Source organism: Osmerus eperlanus, chromosome 28 (genome assembly GCF_963692335.1).
Source record: "Osmerus eperlanus chromosome 28, fOsmEpe2.1, whole genome shotgun sequence".
Classification (NCBI taxonomy): Eukaryota; Metazoa; Chordata; class Actinopteri; order Osmeriformes; family Osmeridae; genus Osmerus; species Osmerus eperlanus.
The window spans coordinates 1,933,805-1,956,365 of NC_085045.1; the positions used below are offsets into that span (position 1 = coordinate 1,933,805).

At 50.7% G+C, this 22,561-nt stretch overlaps 2 protein-coding genes across 2 annotated transcripts; both read right to left on the bottom strand.

Annotated features, from left to right (window-relative positions):
- Nucleotides 1–1,107: 1,107 nt before the first annotated feature.
- Nucleotides 1,108–2,793, bottom strand: endog (endonuclease G). The gene is made up of 3 exons (XM_062454660.1): nucleotides 2,122–2,793; nucleotides 1,922–2,031; nucleotides 1,108–1,768 (listed from the first exon to the last, which is right to left on the bottom strand). The coding sequence occupies exons 1-3, from the start codon at nucleotides 2,647–2,649 to the stop codon at nucleotides 1,483–1,485; spliced, it is 924 nt and encodes a 307-aa protein (XP_062310644.1). The 5' UTR covers nucleotides 2,650–2,793; the 3' UTR covers nucleotides 1,108–1,482.
- Nucleotides 2,794–3,186: 393 nt separating this feature from the next.
- ntng2a (netrin g2a) lies at nucleotides 3,187–22,102 on the bottom strand. The gene is given in 8 exon segments (XM_062454059.1): nucleotides 3,187–4,125; nucleotides 5,022–5,156; nucleotides 5,538–5,705; nucleotides 15,430–15,453; nucleotides 16,253–16,286; nucleotides 16,288–16,426; nucleotides 20,488–21,131; nucleotides 22,097–22,102. Coding segments are annotated over 8 exon segments (1,380 nt in total). The 3' UTR covers nucleotides 3,187–3,895.
- Between the last annotated feature and the right edge of the window lie 459 nt (nucleotides 22,103–22,561).

The following is a 22,561-nucleotide window of genomic DNA, read 5'->3' on the forward strand; positions in this document are numbered from 1 at the left end:
GACCTTAGTATATCTAAAACTGTCGGAGATCAGCTCTAAAATCCATGTCTTGATGCTGGGTCATAGTAGGGAAGCACAAGGAGTAAACAAAAACCCTAGGGGTTAATCCGTGGGAGGAAAAACTATTGAAAAATTCTCTACTTTTCTAGTTTCTTGTCTCGTCTGGTCACTTATCTGAACAGGTGGAAAGGTGAGAAATCTCCCTCAGTTTTCTGGAAGGTCAGCACCAGTCCAGAGCCTGGAGACACTGGTTCTGATGTCCTAGCGAGTCCAGGCCTGTTCTGTGCTGTCTATAACCAGAACCGTGAGCCCAGACTCTGCATGAGCATCTACCATCACCTGCAGGTCGTAAGACAACAGAGGGACTGATGAACACAGTAGAAAAGTCATGTGAAACTGAATAGTTCCTCTCTATTCTATATTTGTATTACTGTGTTGTTCTGTCAAGATAGTCCAAAAAAACTAACATCTTTAGTCTTAATTTTAATGTGTTCAGTGGTATGGATACTGTCTTTACTTAGCTACAAACTAATCTCATAAATACATTTAATCTAATAAATAAACTTCCACTGAAAATCATCAAGCTAAATCCAGCTAGATTAAGAGTATGACCAAACATACCATGTCTCCGGAGGTTTTTCCGCTGTGACTTTGAGATGGTGCACCACGCAGCTTTGACCAAGACGTACAGTCGTGTCTAGTGTCTTCTGTGGGAACGCCTCAACAATACAGTTAAACTAAACAGATAAAACCAAACATAAGTCGACGTGTAATTCTACCGAGCTGTTGTGTTGTCGTCCCTGCTGTCCCCTCTACCGAAGTGCCAGCTTTCCTTCCCACAAACACAAATCCTGAACAACATCCCCACTGATTACCTCTAACTTCTTCCTCGTGATTCTCTGCTGCATTCCAGCTCAACTGACAAAGACACCTCAGTCTCTTCCTCACGGATGGATACAGAAACACACACACACACACACACACACACATACTGATATGGTATGCACACGCCTGGACGAATATGCTGACCACAGGAATACCCTGACATGGGAAAGTACTGAGGAATGTTACCATGTTACCCACGGTCAGATAAAGTGACACGACAACACACGTTAAATGTATTTATAATTTCCATGACAACATCCATGACAACATTGTGGTACCCATCTGGATGGGCAGCAACACAGTAAACAATGATAACAGTGATTGTTGTGTTCAGTGTTTTTGACAAGTGAAGTCACAGTGTTTTGTCATTATCAGCGTTTAGTCCCTGAATGTCTTCAGGTCTCTGTCTGGCCAGGTGACCTCTGACCTCCACACAACAGCCAACCACACGCCTTCCTGTACCCTAAGCTGTTCCAGAACACCTCCCTCTAACCTCTCCTCACTTCCCCAGCATTGGCTCACTAGTCCGACCTCTGACCAGGAAACAGAACTACGTTTCCTGGTTATGACACGCCAACTGGACTACAACTCCCAGGGTCACTTCCCCGGGCCTGCAGTGACAGCCAGGACGCTGCTGGTCCTCTTCATGATGTTGGGGACGAACAGCAGGCCGGAAGCCCTCTCGATGCTCTCGATGGGGACCAGGAAGCGTTCCAGCGCGACGTTCTCGTCCACGGGAACGTTGGGCATCACGTAGGGGCGGAGCTCCACCTCGCCGCGAGGCTTCTCCAGGATCAGCACCTTGAAGAAGTGGGTGGGGACCGACACGTGGTTACGGCCAATCACCTGGTAGCGCACGTACATCTTGCCGTCCGCCTCTTGCCTTGGGGCGCACACACACACACATACAAGCCGCAAGCATACAGGTAAACACACAACTCAAACGTGGTGCACAAATACAATTTTAAACACTGTTTATTACAGACCTATTATTGTTGTGTGCTTGTGTCAGGTGTGTGTGGTTGAAGTCTCCTACCTGGGCAGGTAGAGTGGTCCAGTGCACACAAACACGTTGAGGTACTGCTTGGTGAGAGAGCGCGAGTACTGCTCCAGTTTGTTCCATCCTTTCTGGTTCATTTGAGGGTGCTGGCGTACAACAATCACACCAAAAACGCTGTCATCATTAAAGGAGTGACTTTGTACCATATCAAGGCCGTCATGACTGTTAGTGCTTACCTGAGGCGAGACGTTGCTAAGATAGAACGTGTCATCCATTGCCTTCTGGTTCCATTTGTGGTTTCCTGCCGCGGCCAGGTGACCACGGTCAAACCCGCTGCCTTTGTAATCCGCGTTAGTTGATCGGTGGTACATATGCACCGAATCGTCCTCTTTAAAGTCGCAGAACTTCCTGTCAGAAGTTCCTGTGAGTGTCTGAGGAGTGAGGTGCTCAATCACCCAAGCAGCTGTCCGGTTCCTCGGGTCATACGACGTAACGTAAGACTCTCTGGTCTTGATGTTGGCCAGAGACGGGAACCCGTACTTCATAACCGCCGTTGAACGGTTGCCTCCCATCTGACCGCCGCCCCCTTGGTACGGTACAATGTCGGTTGCTGCGTCCACGCTCGGTATGGGAATAACGGGCACCCGACTGAGAAGCCCATGGCTTTCTCCGGTGTCTGCCGTTCTCAGAGACGCACCGACACCAACACCGACTGTCAAGGACACGCCGGAGACAAACCACTTGGAACAGATAAAACGATACATTCTATAAAAGAGAATTAGGCTTACTTTAATATAAATAATGAATTAATAACTGTCACCAAAAATGTGTTTACGAAGCTCGTCAGTAACTTAAAGCAGGTGTCAAATGCTCAAGCCGGTTCCTTAAGAAGCAGTGTGGCGCGTGAATGTGACGACATCACTGTAAATTTAAAGGGACTGTATAGCGTTGGTTGATACACTGTAAGTATAACACACCTCAAATCCATGCTTTAATTTCCTCAATGTCTGTCGTAATCTCACAAATACACACGTACCTCGAAGGTGTCGTTCAAGCCAAGTTGCCGGAGTTCTCTCTGGTTTGGGATTTCGTTGTCGGTTGTTAGTGAAAATGTGTTTAACCGTTGAACTGCCCTGTCAAACGTTCAGCTAGTCTTCAACTAGTCAGACAGTCAGTAAATCAGCCAGTCAGTAAATCAGCTAATCAGCCGGTCAGTGTGTAAGTCAGACAGCCACTACACCAGGGTGTATTGTGTGTTACAGTGTAGATATCTGACAGACCACGAAACCATTTAATCTCTTTCTTTATTCCATAGCCAAGAAAGGCAACAGCAGCTCTTTTATAACCAATCCAGTGGAGGGTTTGAAATGGCAAAACACTGATTATGCTTCACATCCATCAGACTGATAATGTTTACTTAGAACAAAATAACAATTTCTACCAAAAATATTCAACCAATTTTTATATAGGCCTACATTACAATGTTGACATGACATTTTAGTTTGGCTTGAATTAAATTGTTCACCCTGTGTAAATTGAGAAAGTATTTTATTTCCCCAACAGACAAAAGAAACACACTCCTTGGTCTCCGCGGGGAATCAGAAAACAACTTCATTTCAAAAGAACAGAAGAAGAACTTTGCTGGAGTTGATGTTGAATTTCCACTAACTAAGCTGTGATTCGAGAAACAAACTTGATTGACAGCAAGAAAACAACTTTTCACACATAATCGAAGTCCGTCTCCAGTCTCCTCAGGTATGTGACATAGGCTATGATTCGTCAATTTCTGACAGACCAGCCAATCCGAGACAGAGACAGAAGCCAAGTTGTCAAGCCGACCTGCCCAACACACACAGAGAGGATCTCCAACGCCCTTGCAACTCAATCCCCCAGAATGCAACAGCACTGTCAGTTCCAGGTCGCCTAGAGGGGTCATGTAGAGGTCATCGGTGGCTTCAAAGTCACGACCAGGTGAGCTCCACCTCTGGGAGTTTGGCCAGTGCGTGGACTCTAGACGGCCGCTCTGAGCGTGGCGGAGCCGAGCAGGCTGGCGAGGATGAGGAGGGGCAGGGATGAAGAGGAAGAGGACGCTGTGTTGGCCCTCCTGCAGCCCCTCATGCCCTCGCAGCTCAGCGTTTGGCACTGGACCCCCTTGTAGCCCTCGGAGCACACGCACCTCCGCTTGTCCACGCACGTGCCCCCGTTCTGGCACGGCGACAGGTCGTCGTCGCACACGTTGGCTGGGAGGAGAGGAGATGGAGAGATCGAGAAGGAGGAGAGGAGAGGCAGAGAGGAGATGGAGAGATCGAGAAGGAGGAGAGGAGAGGCAGAGAGGAGATGGAGAGATCGAGAAGGAGGAGAGGCAGAGAGGAGATGGAGAGATCGAGAAGGAGGAGAGGCAGAGAGGAGATGGAGAGATCGAGAAGGAGGAGAGGCAGAGAGGAGATGGAGAGATCAAGAAGTAGGAGAGGAGAGGCAGAGAGGAGATGGAGAGATCAAGAGGAGGAGAGGAGATGGAGAGATTCAGGAGGAGTTGAGATGGAGAGATTGAGGGGAGAACAGAAGATGGAGAGATTGAGAAGGAAGAGAGGAGATGGAGAGAATGAGAAGGAGGAGAGGAGATGGAGAGAAGGAGGAGAGGAGATGGAGAGGATTTGAGCGGGGAAGAGGACATATGAGGTGAATCGTTTTAGAAAGTGTAACTTTCTGGGCCGGAAAAGGCAGCCGAGAACCACCACTTCTAATCAGCGCCTGGAAACTACCGGTGAGTGATTAAACAGTAATGTTGAATGTCTGCCACGTTATTACACAACCTTGCCGGTCTGCTCCTACTACTGCAGGAGTTCACCCTGCCCTCCCTCCCTCCTCACTCACCACAGCTGCTTTCAGAGAACACCTTTCGTTTCACTTCCTCCCACTTCGCCCCTAAACACACACACGGCAACACTTCCTCATCATATTCTCTCATCTATTTCTCTCTCATCTCCTAAAACACTGCCTCTCTTTTTCCGGTCAACCCTTCTTCATGTAGTCTTTGTCTCCGCCTCTCTTTCTCCCCCTCGCCTCCCCTCACTCCCTCCCCTCCTATCTCTGAACTCACCCACACTCCCTCCAACCCCCATGCCTCTGAACTCACCCACACAGCCCACCATCCAGCTGTATCCGTCCGTACAGCTGTCACACTTCTGCCCTGTGGTGCCGTCTTTGCACTCGCAGAAGCCCGACTCATTACAGCGCGCATGGAGAGACCCCTGCTGGTTACAGTTACATTCTGGGCGACACAAGCAAACAACACTGTTACACTGGGAAAACAAATATCTCTGTTTCAATGGCAGTCTCGGTGATGCAGAGTTGGTGTAGTGTCGTTGGTCGACCAGTAGGTGTCAGTGTGTGTCTCTCTCTGTGACAGTAGGCCTACTATCAGGATTAGATTAGCAAACTACAAGTTGACTGAACTGTTTGTCTAATATATGATCACTAGAAAGTTTGTATAGTGTTTACATGTGAAATCCCTTTCCTTGTTATATATATATATATATAGGGCTCATAATTAAGCCCGTAGTGTGTGTGTGTATATGTCTGTGTGTGTATATGTCTGTGTGTGTGTATATGTCTGTGTGTGTGTGTGTCTGTGTGTGTGTTGTGGACTGACCGATGCAGACGTTCTCGTCGTCGAGCTCAAGCGACATGTTCCTGAAGTAGCCGAGGCGACAGGACTGACAGTTCTGTCCTCTGGTGTTGTGTTTGCAGCTCACGCACGTCACCACGTTTATGAAGTCGATGTAGCTGCAGCGGTTGGAGTGTCCGTAGCACTCGCAGTCTGACGGACGGAGAGAGAGGAGGGGGGGGCAGACGGGAGGAGGGGAGGGAGAGAGGGGGGGGGGCAGACGGGAGGAGGGGAGGGAGAGAGGGGGGGGGGCAGACGGGAGGAGGGGAGAGAGAGAGGAGGGGGGGGCAGACGGGAGGAGGGGAGGGAGAGAGAGGAGGGGGGGGGGGCAGATGGGAGGAGGGGAGGGAGAGAGAGGGGGGGGGCAGATGGGAGGAGGGGAGGGAGAGAGAGGGGGGGGGCAGACGGGAGGAGGGGAGAGAGAGAGGGGGGGGGCAGACGGGAGGAGGGGAGGGAGAGAGAGGGGGGGGAAGATGGGAGGAGGGGAGGGAGAGAGAGGGGGGGGGCAGACGGGAGGATGGGAGAGAGAGAGGAGGGGGGGGCAGACGGGAGGAGGGGAGAGAGAGAGGAGGGGGGGGCAGACGGGAGGAGGGGAGAGAGAGAGGTGGGGGGGCAGACGGGAGGAGGGGAGAGAGAGGAGGGGGGGGGCAGATGGGAGGAGGGGAGGGAGAGAGACAGGTACTGTATGAAGGAGTGAGACAGGTACTGTATGGAGGACTGAGATAGGTACTGTATGGGGGGGTGAGACAGGTACTGTATGGGGGACTGAGACAGTTACTGTATGGAGTGAGACAGGTACTGTATGGGGGGGGTGAGACAGGTACTGTATGAAGGAGTGAGACAGGTACTGTAGAGGGGACTGAGATAGGTACTGTATGGGGGGGTGAGACAGGTACTGTATGGGGGACTGAGACAGTTACTGTATGGAGGAGTGAGACAGGTACTGTATGGGGGGGGTGAGACAGGTACTGTATGAAGGAGTGAGACAGGTACTGTAGGGGGGACTGAGATAGGTACTGTATGGGGGGGTGAGACAGGTACTGTATGAAGGAGCGATTGCCAATTCGGTGACCATCTTGTTAACTGACAGTTTGTTGCTGGTTCCAACGGTATTAATATCCTGTTCATACTGCCAATGTTACCCACCTGTTTACTGACTGTAGGGCCTAAAGCTTGTCAATCTGTTCCAGGGGGTTTACAAGACAGTTTATCTGGATGATCTGGGTTCCAGTCGAGGTGTTAATATCTTACTGGTGTCACATGAACACCTGCTGTCTCCAATGGTCGATCTGGAGCAATTAGTCAGAGACATATGGCCTGGGTAACCCTCAGTAACCCTCAGATCAAGAGGTGGAATCCTCCTACATATGTCACTACGAACTAAAGTGTCTGCTAATTGGACATGTTATTTTTATACTAGACTGTCAACGACATTTAATACGGACACAGAAAATGGGATCAGTGTTTTTTTTACTGATGGAGGTTGGGATGTGGAGTGATCTGGTGAGAAGGGTACCTTGTGTAGCAGAAACCAAACACATGTAGAGACAACACAAGTGAATAAAGGAAGAGATGTGTGAACATGCTGGTACGCAGTTTTTCCACAGTTACATACAAAGGTTTTGTCCGTATAAAGCAATTTCCGCCTCTCAGGGATCTTTAAAATCAATCGAAACAGAATTTGTTTCTCGAAGCAAAAAACAGCTTGGACAAGTGTTCCCCCCTTCCTCTACTGACTCATCGTCTTACCTTGGAAGCTGATGTACGCAATCTTAGACAGCTCACTGAACCTGGGCCCTCCAGGAATCAGCATCTTGACAACATCTTGAAGGATAAAGCACCACAGTTGTGACATCACTGCCAGGAAGCTGGCCCGTTCAAGTCACGGGGGACTGGAGGGCGATGGACTACAGCACATTCACACGGCTACACACACACAAACACATACACACTGCTAGGATCAGAGGTAATCCAGGCCTACACACACACAAACACACACACACAACTAGGGTCAGAGGTAATCCAGGCCTACACACACACACTGCTAGAGTCACGGGTAATCCAGGCCTACACACACACAAAAACATACACGCACACACACTGCTAGGGTCAGGGGTACTAGAGACCTGCACACACACACACACATACTGCTAGGGTCAGGGGTACTAGAGACCTGCACACACACACACACATACTGCTAGGGTCAGGGGTACTAGAGACCTGCACACACACACACACACATACTGCTAGGGTCAGGGGTACTAGAGACCTACACACACACACACACATACTGCTAGGGTCAGGGGTACTAGAGACCTGCACACACACACACACATACTGCTAGGGTCAGGGGTACTAGAGACCTGCACACACACACACACACATACTGCTAGGGTCAGGGGTACTAGAGACCTGCACACACACACACACATACTGCTAGGGTCAAGGGTACTAGAGACCTGCACACACACACACACATACTGCTAGGGTCAGGGGTACTAGAGACCTGCACACACACACACACATACTGCTAGGGTCAGGGGTACTAGAGACCTGCACACACACACACACATACTGCTAGGGTCAGGGGTACTAGAGACCTGCACACACACACACACATACTGCTAGGGTCAGGGGTACTAAAGACCTGCACACACACACACACACACACACACATACTGCTAGGGTCAGGGGTACTAGAGACCTGCACACACACACACACATACTGCTAGGGTCAGGGGTACTAGAGACCTGCACACACACACACACACACATACTGCTAGGGTCAGGGGTACTAGAGACCTGCACACACACACACACACATACTGCTAGGGTCAGGGGTACTAGAGACCTGCACACACACACACACACACACACACATACTGCTAGGGTCAGGGGTACTAGAGACCTGCACACACACACACACATACTGCTAGGGTCAGGGGTACTAGAGACCTGCACACACACACACACACTGCTATTGTTAGGGATACTAGAAACCTGCACAAACTGGTAGTCAATGATACTCCAGGCCTACACACAGCTAGTGTAATGAGAGTGGACTTGCCCTTAATGCACACACACTGCTATGACATCACACTAGAAATGTGTATGAACTACAGCAGATACGCAGTCACTAGCTACATAACACAGCACTGCACACAAACAGAACTGCTAGGAATCCAGATACCTTTTTTCTCATATTCTTTCTTGTCAAAATCTTTCTTTTTTTTCTCTTTCTTTTCTTCCTTTTCATTCACTTTCCTGTCCCCTTTGGCTTCAGTAACTGTGCATCAGAGAGAGTGTAAGACAGCAGAATGGAAAACATTTCCAACGCTTTACACCATCTTTACAGGTGTTGAATAAACCAGGTTTTTATTGTCCTCAGCGTTGAAGCAAGGTGCTAAAGAGACTATCATCATCATAAATGCCATTTCCCTCTTTAGAGATGTAGTGATTTACAATGTGCCTTTGCAATACAAGGTACCTTTTTCCTCTGCAACTTTCTCTCCTTTTTTCTGTCCTTCCTCCCCTTCTTTTGTCTGTTCTCCTTTCTTTTCTCCACCCTCTTTCTCCGGCTTGCCTGGTTCTGGTTCCGCAGCGTCCGTTACTGGGGCAACAACATCTGTTACTGGGGCAACAGCATCTGTTACTGGGGAAAGAGATTCTGGACCTACTGTGTCTGACCCACCCTCGGGTCCAGCAGCTGCATCAGGAGGTGTGTCTACTAGATCTGGAACTGGATCTGAGGCTGGAGGAGCATCTGGGCCAGGATCTGTTACCGGGGAAACAGCATCAGGACCAACAGCATCGTCTGGTGCAGCAGACTCCGGTACAGGATCTGATACTGGAGCTAAAGCATCAGGAACGGCATCATCCGATCCTGGAGAATCTGGAACGGCATCATCCGGTCCTGGAGAGTCTGGAACGGCATCATCCGGTCCTGGAGAGTCTGGAACGGCATCATCCGGTCCTGGAGAGTCTGGAACGGCATCATCCGGGCCCGCAGAGTCATCTAGAGAGGAAGCTCCACCTGCATCAGATGCGGAGGTTACACTCTCTGGAGGGGGAGGAGCTTCTCTATCTGGGGGTGGGGCTTCCACATCTGGGGGTGGGGCTTCCACATCTGGGGGTGGGGCTTCTCCATCAGGGGGTGGGGCTTCTCCATCTGGGGGTGGGGTTTCCACATCTGGGGGTGGGGCTTCTTTGTCTGGGGGTGGGGCTTCTCCATCAGGGGGTGGGGCTTCTCCATCAGGGGGTGGGGTTTCTCCATCAGGTGGTGGGGCTTCTCTGTCTGGGGGAGGAGCTTCTCCATATGGGGGAGGAGCTTCTCCATCTGGGGGTGGGGCTTCTCCATCTGGAGGTGGGGCTTCTCCATCTGGGGGAGGAGCTTCTCCATCTGGGGGTGGGGCTTCTCCATCTGGAGGTGGGGCTTCTCCGTCTGGGGGAGGAGCTTCTCCATCTGGGGGTGGGGCTTCTCCATCTGGGGGTGGGGCTTCTTCATCTGGGGGCGGGGCTTCTCCATCTGGGGTTGGGGCTTCTCCACCAGGGACTGTAGCAGCTGTGTCAATTACTGGAATAAACGCATCAGATGAAGTGTCGATGTCAGGGGCGTCGGTGAGTCCGTCAGACGCTGGTGTTCTTACGTCAGCAGGTGGAGTCACTGTGTCTGGAGGAGACTCCACAGAGACGCCAGGAAGCAGAGAGACAGAGTCTGAGTCTGTGCTGCCGACTGTGGTGGAAGTCCCTGTGGTGGAGTCTGTGTCTGTAGAAGTGTCTGTGGTGGTGGAAGACAAGTCGGATGATGAGCTGCTTGTGTCTGTCACTGTAGCTGCTGTGTCTGTAGTTCTCACAGCAGTTACGAGGGCTGTGGTGTTAGTTGCTCTGGTGACTGCAACCGTGGTTGTACCGCTTGTGTCAGTGTCAGCCGTAATACTGATGTCAGTTGATGTACTGATGTCAGTTGATGTACTGATGTCGGTAGTAGTACTAGCCAATACAGTGGTTGTACTAGCACTGTCTGTTGTTGTGTCAGTTGCTGTCACTGGGCGGTCTGTAGTGTCAGTGACTCCATCTGATGTAGCGGTGATGTCATCAGAGGAGGCCATGAATGAGTCAGTGTTGTCGACCGCACCGTCAGGGAAGAAGGGAGAAACTGGAAGATGGTTACAGAGAAACCAGAAGTTTACCAACACACCAGAGACGCCTCTCACCAGTCAGTCTAGACAGTCGGAGTCTGTGAATCTCTTGTGTTGCAGCATCTAAATTTCCCTGACCGAGTTTCAGCTGAAAACAAGAGGATCTCTCTGAACTCATATCCCCACATTCTCCTTTCCTTCTCCCTTTCCGCTCCCTCCAGTTATCCTCTGTTTTGTTTGACTTCCCCTCGCCTGTTTTGCTTCCTTCCTCCTCCTCTCTTCTGCATTCTTCCTCATCTGCTCAATGACAACCTGCTCAATGACAACCTCTTCCTTCCTGTTGTGGTGTCATGTATCCTTCGCTTTCCATCACTCTGACTCTGCCCTTTTTCTCTCCACTCCACTCCACTCCACTCCACTCATCTCTCTCTCTCTCTCTCTCTATCTCTCTCTCTCTCTCTCTCTCTCTCTCTCTCTCTCTCTCTCTCTCTCTCTCTCTCTCTCTCTCTCTCTCTCTCTCTCTCTCTCTCTCTGTCTCTCTAACCCCTCCTCTCTCTCTCTGTCTTTCTGTATTTTGTACAAAATATTCTTTGTGTATCCATTTTCTATCTCTCTCCATTCTCTCTCCTCATCTCTCTCTAAAGCTCCCCAACCCCTCTCTCTGGACCTCCTCCCCCCTCTGTCCCTTTTCCTAACCTCCCCTCGCTCCACTGGTGAAATATTTAGCAGCAGTTGATTCATAAATAGCATCGAGCTGTATGACCCCCCCCCCCCCCCCCCCCCCCCTCTCTCTCTCTCTCTCTCTCTCTCTCTCTCTCTCTCTCTCTCTCTCTCTCTCTCTCTCTCTCTCTCTCTCTATAACCATCTAGTGTGTGTGTGTGTGTAGGCCTGTAGTATTAGACCCTAGATCAGGCCCGGCCCGCTCTGGCCGGCCCGGTCCGGCCCGCTCTGGCCCAGATCTACACCCAGGTGGAGTTAGATCACAGGTGAACTGTGATCCTGTATTCCTCAGGTTACTACATCACCTAGGTAACCTAAGGTTACTACATCACCTAGGTAACCTCTGGCAGATGCTGTCCAAAGACGAGCCTCTCTGCTGTCTGCTCTACAGACTCAGACAGTATCTTGTGACAGGATGTTACATCACAGTTCATCATCAGAGACAGAATCCACCCTATCTTTAAGTGTGCTTGGCGGGGGAGTCAGAGTGGGGTTAAGGGTTTGAGTCTGGAGAGACAGACAGCTCACTAACAGTGTTAGTGTGTGTGTGGGCTTCTCATTCTTTATTCACACTGGAGAACACTCAGAAATCTGCTTTCATAGTTCTGTTCATCAGACACTGGTCCACATGCTGACCTATAGCTGTTCTCTCTTCACACCCAAGGGCACCTTGCCCGTGACATAGATCCCATATATTTACTAAAACCCTTACAACTCCCTTCTAGATCTCTCAGATGACCTTTTTGCAGAAAAAAGTATTCTAATACTGAACGATCCAGGAGATATATCCTATAAACAGGACACTGTGAGACTGGGCTTACCTTCAGGCGTTGCCATGGCATTTATGGCCGTGACAGGCACGCTGGTGACAGAGGGGTTGTCTGCCTGGGCGGGGCTAGCGGCATCCGTTGCCATGGTGGGCGTGGTAGGCGGGGTTTGGTCTGTTGCCACAGCCGGCACTTAAAGGAGCATTGACACAATATTTACTGCGCTGGCCACTAACTTTCTGTGCTATTTGAACATGGCCGCTAGGATGCTCATGAAGCTAGTATGCCCATCGCCTACGAGCCTTTCAGCTGGTCCAGAACCACTACAGATCTAGGCTAGTACTGGTCTCCCACCTGGATCTTCTCCTGGCACCTGATTGGCTGCTGCTATGTCAGGTGACCCAGCTGGAACTTCAGAGCCCCCCAGGGGGTCAGAGCTTCCAGGAAGCCCGGAGGGAGAGGGGGGGGTCAGGGAGCTGACCGCAGGGTCCCCCGCCGTCTGGAGGGCGTCTGGAGGGTTAAGAGTTAGAACGATGTGATGTCACTCGGAACATCTGGGTCTACAGGGATTGGCTAGCGAGTACGGGATGCAGTCATTGGCTGACTGGCAGGTGCTTTGTTGTAAGCGGGGTTTTTTCATACAGGCAGGAGGATTTGATCACACACACGTACAAACGCAAAGAGGCACACACAGACACGCCCGTACAAACGCACGCACGCTCACAAACACAACAGATATTTTAACCTTGCCCTCGACCAATCAGGATTCCTTCCTGCCAGTTAGAGGTTTTAATGACAGTCATAAGATGCATCGCCACGCTCTGCTGGTGCAACTGCCTCTCTCTGAGCCCCCACAACACAACACTGGACGTGTGTGTCCTACTGTATGCGTGTGTGTAGGTGGGCATGTGTGTGTGTAAGCGTGTGTGTGAGTGTTTGTGTGAGTGTGTGTGTGGTCATGTGTGTATGGTCATGTGTGTGTGGTTGTGTGTGGTCATGTGTGCATGGTCATGTGTGTATGGTTGTGTGTGTATGTATGTGGTCATGTGTGTGTGTGTGTGTGTGTGGTCATGTGTGTGTGTGTGTGGTCCTTTGTGTGTGGTTGTGTGTGTGTGTGTGGTCCTGTGTGTGTGTGTGTGTGTGTGTGTGTGGTCCTGTGTGTGTGTGTGTGTGGTCCTGTGTGTGTGTGTGTGTGTGTGGTCCTGTGTGTGTGTGTAGTGGTCTCTGTGTGTGTCTCTGAGCAGCGTGAGACTCCTGCTGTGTAGCATGCTGATGGTTTATTAAGGCAGCTTCTCTTCTGGGGTTGGTAATTAGTGCCTGGCCAGAGGGACCCTGCTCAGGCTCTACATAACACACACCTCATTATCAGCCACACACACACACACAACTGTCCAAAACTTCATTAGAAATACACCGCTTCGCACACACCAGCCATGAGCATGCACATCTACACACACACACACACATGCATACTGCTTTGACACACACACATATTGCTTGCCATACCGGTTTGTGCGTGAAGTCTATGTGCCTGTTCCACGGAGGATGAGCATATCTATCAGTTTGCTTTAAGGAACTTGACCTTGATCTTTTCAAACAGACCGTACATACAGAGCTGTGCATGGCCCATGCTGGATGAACACACCCTGCCAGGACCTATGCAGACCATCTGCCTATACTATGTCAGGCCAGGCCATAGATTACCTACGGCCCCGACATGAGCGAGGGAGTTAGGGAGGGAGGGATTCCTTGTCCTAACAGGAATAACTGTATCCCACGTGTGATCAGTCTGACATCTCCATGATGGCCTTTCCTTACGTCAAGTTAACATCCCAGCAAGTGTGGACTTTAAAGGAAAGGTGGGGTCAGCAGGTTTGGACTTTAAAGGAAAGGTGGGGTGTTCTCTGAGTGCGGAGGTTCCGTCGTGACATTCGCCTGACATTCCACTCTGACGGTGAAACAATGTTGAAGCCACTTTTCTCTGTTCAGGGTCTGACGTGAAGACCATGTCTTACAGTCAGAGAGAGAGAGAGAAACTAATGTAAAGACCAGTCCTCTTACCACTGTGAAGGCTCTCTGAGGTATAAGAGAGAGAGAGAGAGAGAGAGAGAGAGAGAGAGAGAGAGAGAGAGACATAGAGAGACATAGAGAGACATAGAGAGACCGAGAGAGACAGAGAGAGAGAGAGACAGAGAGAGACCCTGAAATAGAAGAGACCACCACATGCCCTGTCCTTGGGATGTGTGTGTAAGTGGGGGTTGTGTGTGTGTGTGTGAGTGTGTGTGGCGAGGGGGCTGTTTGGGGGGGGACTTAGAGGTCATCTGGAGAAGAGAGATACCCCTGTGGGGTGGTGTGGGAGAGGGGAGGGGGGTCCTGGGGGACAGAGACAGTCTAAGAAGGTTCTAGAGGTTCTGGAGGCGGGGCCAGAGGTGGTTCTACTCCGCTGAGTTCCCTCTCTCTGAGGTCAGAGGTCATGTGGACTCAGGAGATGCCACTCACACACACACAGCGGTCACACACACGCACTCTGGTCACACACACACTCAGGTTCATCGCACACACGCTGGTCACATACACGCTGATTGCACACATGCACGCACACACATACACACAAACCAATCCTAGGAAGAAGTCAAAGTTTAAAATAAAATCTTCACAATTCACACACAACTGACAAAAGTCTGGTCCTGTTGCTACTATCGTAGCTACTTCTCTGACAGTTGAAAACATAACAGATGCCATATGTTCTCTGACGAACGTGTTCTATGTATACTGTACGTTATCTCGCAACGTTCACACCACACCAAACGCACCAAAGCGTACACGATCACACCAAGCTACGACTACCCCCCCGCGCTACGCACTACACTTCCTATGATCTTCTGTCAGACTACGTGTCCCATCAGCCCACCTGGCGGTACAGGCTCCGCGGGGGGTGACGTAGGGGGTGGCGGGGTCACAGTGGCCCAGGCAGGTGTGAGCGTGCTTGGCAGAGGTGAGGCTGATGTCGGACCTGGGAGTGAATCACACCAGGAACCCATGAAGACCAAAGACACTGGTACATAACTGTGGAAAATACCTGGTGGGTGGGAGAGTATGTTGAATCGTGAAAGTAAAAGCTTAAAGTGGCGGTGCAGACAATGTACAATAACACAATGGCCAATCGAGAGAAGAGAAGAGGAGATGAGAGGAGAGGAGCGTGGATGGTTTACAGAAGTTTACAGAAGAGGATAGAATCTTTCTTTAACTTACTGCCTAGGGTTCCAGCTGTTTCACCTGAGAGAGAGAAAGAGAGCAAGAGAGAGAGAGAGAGAGAGAGAGAGAGAGAGAGAGAGAGAGAGAGAGAGAGAGAGAGAGAGAGAGAGGGTAAGCAAGAGAACAAAAGATGGTTTGCTCATTTATTTTTGGGAATCACAGAATCTTTCTTCGTCGTACATCACAGACGAATTCAAGAGGCTTCTCATCTGTCATTGTCACTGCCCCTCCCCCCCCCCCCCCCTTTCTAATGTACATCTGAAGGCCTTCACATCCTCTGTGTGTGACATATAGAGGCTGGTGAAGCGGATACGATGACAGGTTGCCTGCCTCGGCTGTTATCGGAGCTCATGTGTAGGATTTCTCACGTGAACCGACATCTGCCTGGTCTATAATGGGACTGTGCCGTGCTTCCTGTGGGGGAAGGTGTTGGGAGACTGGCGGTGATGGGGAAGACTAGCAGCGAGGGAGGGAGGGGGGGGGCGGAGGGAGAGCTCTGTCAGTATAGGTCAGCTCTGTCTGTCAACATACAGGCCAGACTGACAGAGAGGAGACAGCTGTGCTCCTGCTCTCTGATCACATCACTGCTGGAGGTGGTATGGGTTAGGTGTAACTGTGTGTGTGTGTCTTGTCTGTATACTTGTGTGTGTGTGTGTGTCTGTGTGCATGTGTCAGTGCCTGCGTGCGTGTGTGCGAGTCAATGTGCGCGTGTGTGCTGTACGTACATGTGTGTGTGTGTACGTACATGTGTGTGTGTGTGTGCTGTACGTACATGTGTGTGTGTGTACGTACATGTGTGTGTGTGTGTGTGTGTACATACATGCGTTGGGGGTGCCGCTGGGCGTGGGCAGGTAGGGAGCCTGGTTTCCAGGATTTGGCCTTGAAGCCCCTCTGGCAGCGGGAGCAGTCCTCTCCTGTGGTGTTGTGTTCACAGTCACACTGGAGAGAGCCCTCCCTCACAGAGCACTGGCCCGCGTGCAGGTTACACCTACACCTGGAGAGGAGGGGAGGGGAGGGGAGGGGGGGGAGGAGGGGAGGGGAGGGGAGGGGGAGGGGAGGGGGGGAGGAGGGGAGCAGAGAGGAGGGGAGGAGGGGAGGGGAGGGGAGGGGGGAGGAGGGGAGTAGAGAGGAGGGGAGGAGGGGAGGGGAGGGGAGGGGGGACAAGAGGAGGGGGGGACAAGGGGAGGGGGGGAGGAGGAGGGGGGACAAGGGGAGGGGAGGCAGAAAGGCACAGGTCATTCTACTGTGTAAAATACATACACAGGCATCCACAAACACACACATAAGCTGTGTTGAAGCACACAGATACACACATATGCTGTGTTCAAGTACACACACACACATGTGCTTAAGCTCACACACATGCACATACAGTATTTAAGCACACACACACACAACACTAAGCACACACACACACCTATGCACACGCACATCCTATATATATAATCAGACACACACACACGGCTAAGCACACACACTTACAAAACACTCTCTGCTCTTACTGAAGGCTACTTGACAGGCAGGAAAGATTCCATTATTTAAAACTTTTCCATTTAATTATAGCTAAAAATACAATTGAAAGACAGCAGCAAAGAGAGAGAAATAGAGAGAAAGAGAGGGAGAGAAAGAGATACAGAAAGAGAGAGAGAGAGAAAGAGAGAGAGAAAGAGAGAGAGAGGTGGTGAGTACAGCACCAGGACTGTGTCTGAGTGTCTGCAGAGTTTTAATCATCGAGGGTGTCTTTGATATTGACTTTAAAGGTTAGGAGATCTGCCTCATGGTGACGAGATACAAGAGGATCTTATCAGGATCCTCTGAGCAGCACAGTCCACAGACCACTGACACACACACTGACACACACAGTGTGTGTGTCAGTGTGTGTGTGTGTCATTGTGTGTGTGTGTGTGTGTGTCAGTGTGTGTGTGAGCGAGCCCAGCGATTGTCACCGAGTTTTAATTATGTCTTAAAGGTCTCCTTAGGGGAGAACAGCTCTAAGTGTGTCCAGGGGGCTTAGGAAAACAGACATAATTAAAGTCAATGGAAAAGAAATAAGATACCATCACACACACACACACACACACGTCTATTAGTGAGTCCTCGTGATGAATTAATGAGATGCCCGTTTCCTGCCCCTGGGAGACGTCTTGAACTACACCTGGAACCCTTGCACACACACACACACGTACACACACACACACACACATACACACACACACACGTACACACACACACCCTGGCTCCTTAGCACGCTGCTGCACAAACCCTGGCTTCCCCACTCAAGTCGTTTCTGTTCGCTCGCACACGCAGGGAAAAAAGATATAAGACGAGTTACCTGCTATTTTTCAGGCGACTTTGCAGGAACCATCATGCTGATTAACGCACATCTTCAGAAACACAGACGCCCACACCATAACTCATACACACACACACAGCACCAACACGCTCAGTGACAAATCATTCCAGAGATATTTCTTTTGTTCCTTTCCACAACCTCCCCCTGCTGTCTGTCCCCCCCCCCCCCCCCTCCATCCCGTCCCAGTAATAATGTGTGAAGACAGAACAAACTACTGTTCATGGGATCCTGACGCTGGTCTAACTAACCAGCCCCCCTGTCAGCCGGTGGATGATGAGGGACGTGTACATGGCACAAACACTGACCAACACTGGCCTGCTTATTCGGGTGTGTGGTTGTGTGTGTGTGTGTGTGTGTGTATGTGTGTGTGTGTATGTATGTAATACTGTAGGTACATCCAGCCCCTTGTTTCAGGTGTTCCCTTGCTCCAAAACACTGACACCAATTCAAAGACACACACACACTCTCTCACACACACACAGACACAAACAGATGCCAGTAGTGAGACTTATGAGCTCATATCTGTGTCCAGCGCCAGCCCCCGTCTGTGAGCCAGTACCAGCCCCCTCCTCCTCCATCTCTCCACCCTGCCTTCTTCCATCCGGCCATCTGGGAGGGATCTGGGCTGCTCATGTACATATGGCCAGACTCCCAATGTAGCACCACCACCAACCAAACTTTTTTTTTTTTTACTGTTCTTCACACATTTTCTTTCAACCTTTCAAAACTTAATTTCGGAAACCTTTTTCCGAAAATATTTTTTCAGAATTTTCTTTTTTCTACCTTTTGAAACCACAGGGCTCTGGAGGACAAGCTCTCATACGGACCCAACATATCGGTCTACAGCCTATCGTGTAAAACCTTACACAGGCCTGTCTGTTCTTTAACCACCAATGACCCGACGACCTTGAGATCTCTGAATTATTCACAGGAAGTGAAAGTCCAGCTCTGCTTCTCAGGGTGCTGGCTCAGCAGGTACAGAGAAGGAGAGAGAACAAGAGAACAGAGTTACAGAGAAAGAGAGGGGGAGAGATAAAAAGTAAGAGACAGAGAGGGAGAGAGAGAAAATAACAGAGCAATTCAGAGAAAGAAAGGGAGAAAGAGATAAAGAAAGCGAGAGACACATAGAGAGAAACAGAGGGATGAGGGCCGTGTGTACAGTAGACAGACAGCCGTAGAGCTGGCAGTGCAGGGCCTGGTGGGCGTGTCACATGACCTTGTCACATGACCTGTCTCAGAGGGCTGTGAGGAGGCGTCTCTGTGGGGCTCTGCCAATTAGAACCTCGACGCTCGGGATCCTGCAGAGAGACTGTCCACCGCGGGGATGACACAGACCAGAGACTCACACACGCTCGCACACACCAACCGCACACTCTTTAAACTGGCGTAATGATTCCTGTTAAAATTCCTGTTAGAGGTGAATGACCCTATGCTTCCATCTCTGCTGCTGTTACACATGAGTTTAACGAGTGTGTGCGTGTCTGTGTGTCTGTGTGTGTCTGTGTGTGTCTGTGCGTGTCTGTGCGTGTCTGTGTGTGTCTGTGCGTGTCTGTGCGTGTCAGTGCGTGTCTGTGCGTGTCTGTGTGTGTCTGTGCGTGTCTGTGCGTGTCTGTGCGTGTCTGTGCGTGTCTGTGCATGTCTGTGTGAGTAGAGATCATGTGAGGTCAGGAGGATAATGGCTTCTAAATATCCGTCTGACAAGAGAACCCTCTAGAACCCTCTAGAACCCTCTAGAACCCAGTAGGGAGGGGGGGGGGAAGGTGTTGCCAGGGTTAGTGTTAATGTCGATCATTTAATTTGCTTGAATTCTCACATACAAATACTCAATGCTGAACACAAGCAACCCACACTAAATAGACACACACAAGGCTCAACAGGAAATGCACACACTGCACATATGTACGTTGACACACAGATAAACACACGCAAACACACACTGTCTGTGAACCAAAGTAATCGTTGACATTTCCTGGTCCTTATAAACCAATCACCAGGAGCCGTATCCTCCCCCCCCATTCACCCTCCTCTCCACCCCTCTCCCCAACACTAAAACATTTCCTTTTCGGAACAAGGAAAACTATTGACGGGTGGCTAACATTACCGGTGTTGGGCCCGAGTAAAGATGCCTGGATGGACTCAGTGATCCTTCGACTGATCAATATTTCTGTTTGTAAAGACAGATGATTGAAGCCCTCAGGAACATCTGACAGCAGAGAGACAGAGGTCGGCCAACAGTCTGCTTCTGCGAGCGTAAAACTACAGGAAACGAACACCTGCAATAACGCCTGTGTCTGCCGACTCATCTCCTCGCAACCAGGAAGAGGAGGTTCTTTAATCCATTTACTTCAATGTTGGTATTTATATGTTTGAGAGGGGTGTGTTTAGACTGGCTTGTGGCTGGTATCTCTATGAAGAAGATGGTATTTTTCGGCTGGAAATATACAGTATATTATCTGGCTGGTTTCTGATAGTCCAGGGATAGTTATAGTTAGGTAGTGAGAGAGATCAAGAGGTTGCAGGTTCAAATCCACCCCTGTATGCCAGATACAGGGGTGAAACCGTCTACTAAATGTATGTCATTGCGTTACAGTATACCTGGTTAGTCCTTGATGCTGGTATCTCACCTGGTAGTAATATCTACAGTAAGTCAACGACGGGCTCTGTAGCTCAACGGTCTCTGTGCTGCGAAGGTGTGTGTTTACCTGGCCGGTACTTCAATGTTGGAGATAGCGTAGAAGTATTTGAGCAGGTTGTCTTTCTGGACGTAGGTGCCCCCCAGAGCGGGCCTCAGCAGCCGCAGGCGGAGGTTGGTGAAGGTGAAGAAGTCCCTCAGGCCCTTCATGGTCTCCATGCGCGTGTACAGGCTGTCCGTGTTCATCATCTTGGGCCCGGCGAACACGGAGAAGCGCGCCCGCACCTCGAAGCGCACGTTCTTCTCGTTCTTGGAGCCCACCCAGCGCGAGTACTGCTCGGTGCAGATGACCCGGGTCAGGTTGGTGGCGGAGAGGTCCTGGACGCGTTTGGAGGGCATCCCGAAGGCTTCCATGCAGTCGTCCGCGTAGAACTGATACGGCTGCCACGTCCGGCCCTTGTCCAGGGATTTGTCCAGGACCATGACGGTGGGCCGGCCGTACTCGAACGTCACCACCACGTCGTCTGTCAGCTCCAGGCTCTTGTTCCAGGACAGCGAGATGTTGGCCAATAGGGGCTCTGGGAAGCGGGACCATGTGACTGTCTGCCAATAGGTGATGAGGCCGCCGCGCTCGCGGTCCTGCATCAGCTGAGGGGGGTGAGCCAGGTCGGGGTTGGAGGCGTCGCACTCATCGCTGCAGAGGTATGGATTCTCCTGGAGGGGGGGAGAGGAGGGAGGGAGGAAGGCAGGGAGAGAGGGAGGGAGGGAGCAGGGAGGGAGGGAGGGAGGGAGGGAGGGAGGGAGGGAGGGAGGGAGGGAGGGAGGGAGGGAGGGAGGGAGGGAGGGAGGGAGGGAGGGGGGAGGGAGGGAGGGAGGAGGGAGGGAGGGAGCAGGGAGGGAGGGAGGGAGGGAGGGAGGGAGGGAGCAGGGAGGGAGGGAGGGAGGGAGGGAGGGAGGGAGGGAGGGAGGGAGCAGGGAGGGAGGGAGGGAGGGAGGGAGGCAGGGAGAGAGGGAGGAGGGAGGGAGGGAGTTAGTGATGATTCATGGGTCGCTACAGTCCCGCACAGACCGATACTGATACGTGATACTGTTGTGTTTACAGTGGAGAAACTATGCTGCTAAAAACAGGTTCTCTAAGATGGTGTCCCAGTGACTGATTACTGCTGCGATGACAGTGTCCTGTATCACAGTGCAATTGTTTTTACTGACTATGTCACACTGTATGCAGATATTGTTTCAAATTGAAGACCCTGCGTAAACTATAAATATGTATATATGTATATAAAGATGTGGGTGTGCCTGAAGCTTCGAGGACTTTCGGTGTGTGTGTGTGTTTGCGTGTGTGTGTGTGTGTGTTTGCGTGTGTGTGTGTTTGCGTGTGTGTGTGTGTGCGTGTGTGTGTGTGTTTGCATGTGTGTGTGTGTGTGTGTGTGTTTGCGTGTGTGTGTGTGTGTGCGTGTGTTTGCGTGTGTGTGTGTGTGTGTGTGTGTTTGCGCGTGTGTGTGCTTCTAAACTGCAGTCACAGGCCGCTGCTCCAGTGACACACATGAGGACGGATTACCAAGAGGATTGGTGTGTGGTCTTCCCTGACCTGCTAATCCCAAAGAAAACATGTCACACAGCACAATGGCCAACCGGGCCAGAAACTGTCACGGAGTCTGTTACACACACACACACACAAACATGATTTCCTTCACATTCTGTTATACAGAGTATTCCACAACACTGACTTATATAAAACATCAAGGCTAATGGTGTGTGTATGTGTTCTGCATGTGCGCTCCAAGATTAATGTACAGTCTCTGTGTGTGTGCTTCAGGACTCTGTGTGTGTGTGTGTGTGTGTGTGTGTGTGTATGTGTGTGTGTGTGTGTGTGTGTGTGTGTGTGCGTGTGTGTGTGTGTGTGTGACAGAGCTAAGTGGTATAAGCCTTCAGTTAAAGACCATTAGCCTGCGACCGAGTGCTGTTAGCTGGCTTACAGATGCACAGTTAGCCTTGTCGCTAACAAATCAGAAGCCTGCTCATTGAAAGACAGCAAGCACGCTGCACTGCCAGTAGATATGGATATGTATCTTAACATACAGTAAGCCTCTTGTTAGTACAGCCTCTGTGTTAAGCTGGTTCACTTCATAGACAATGACTGC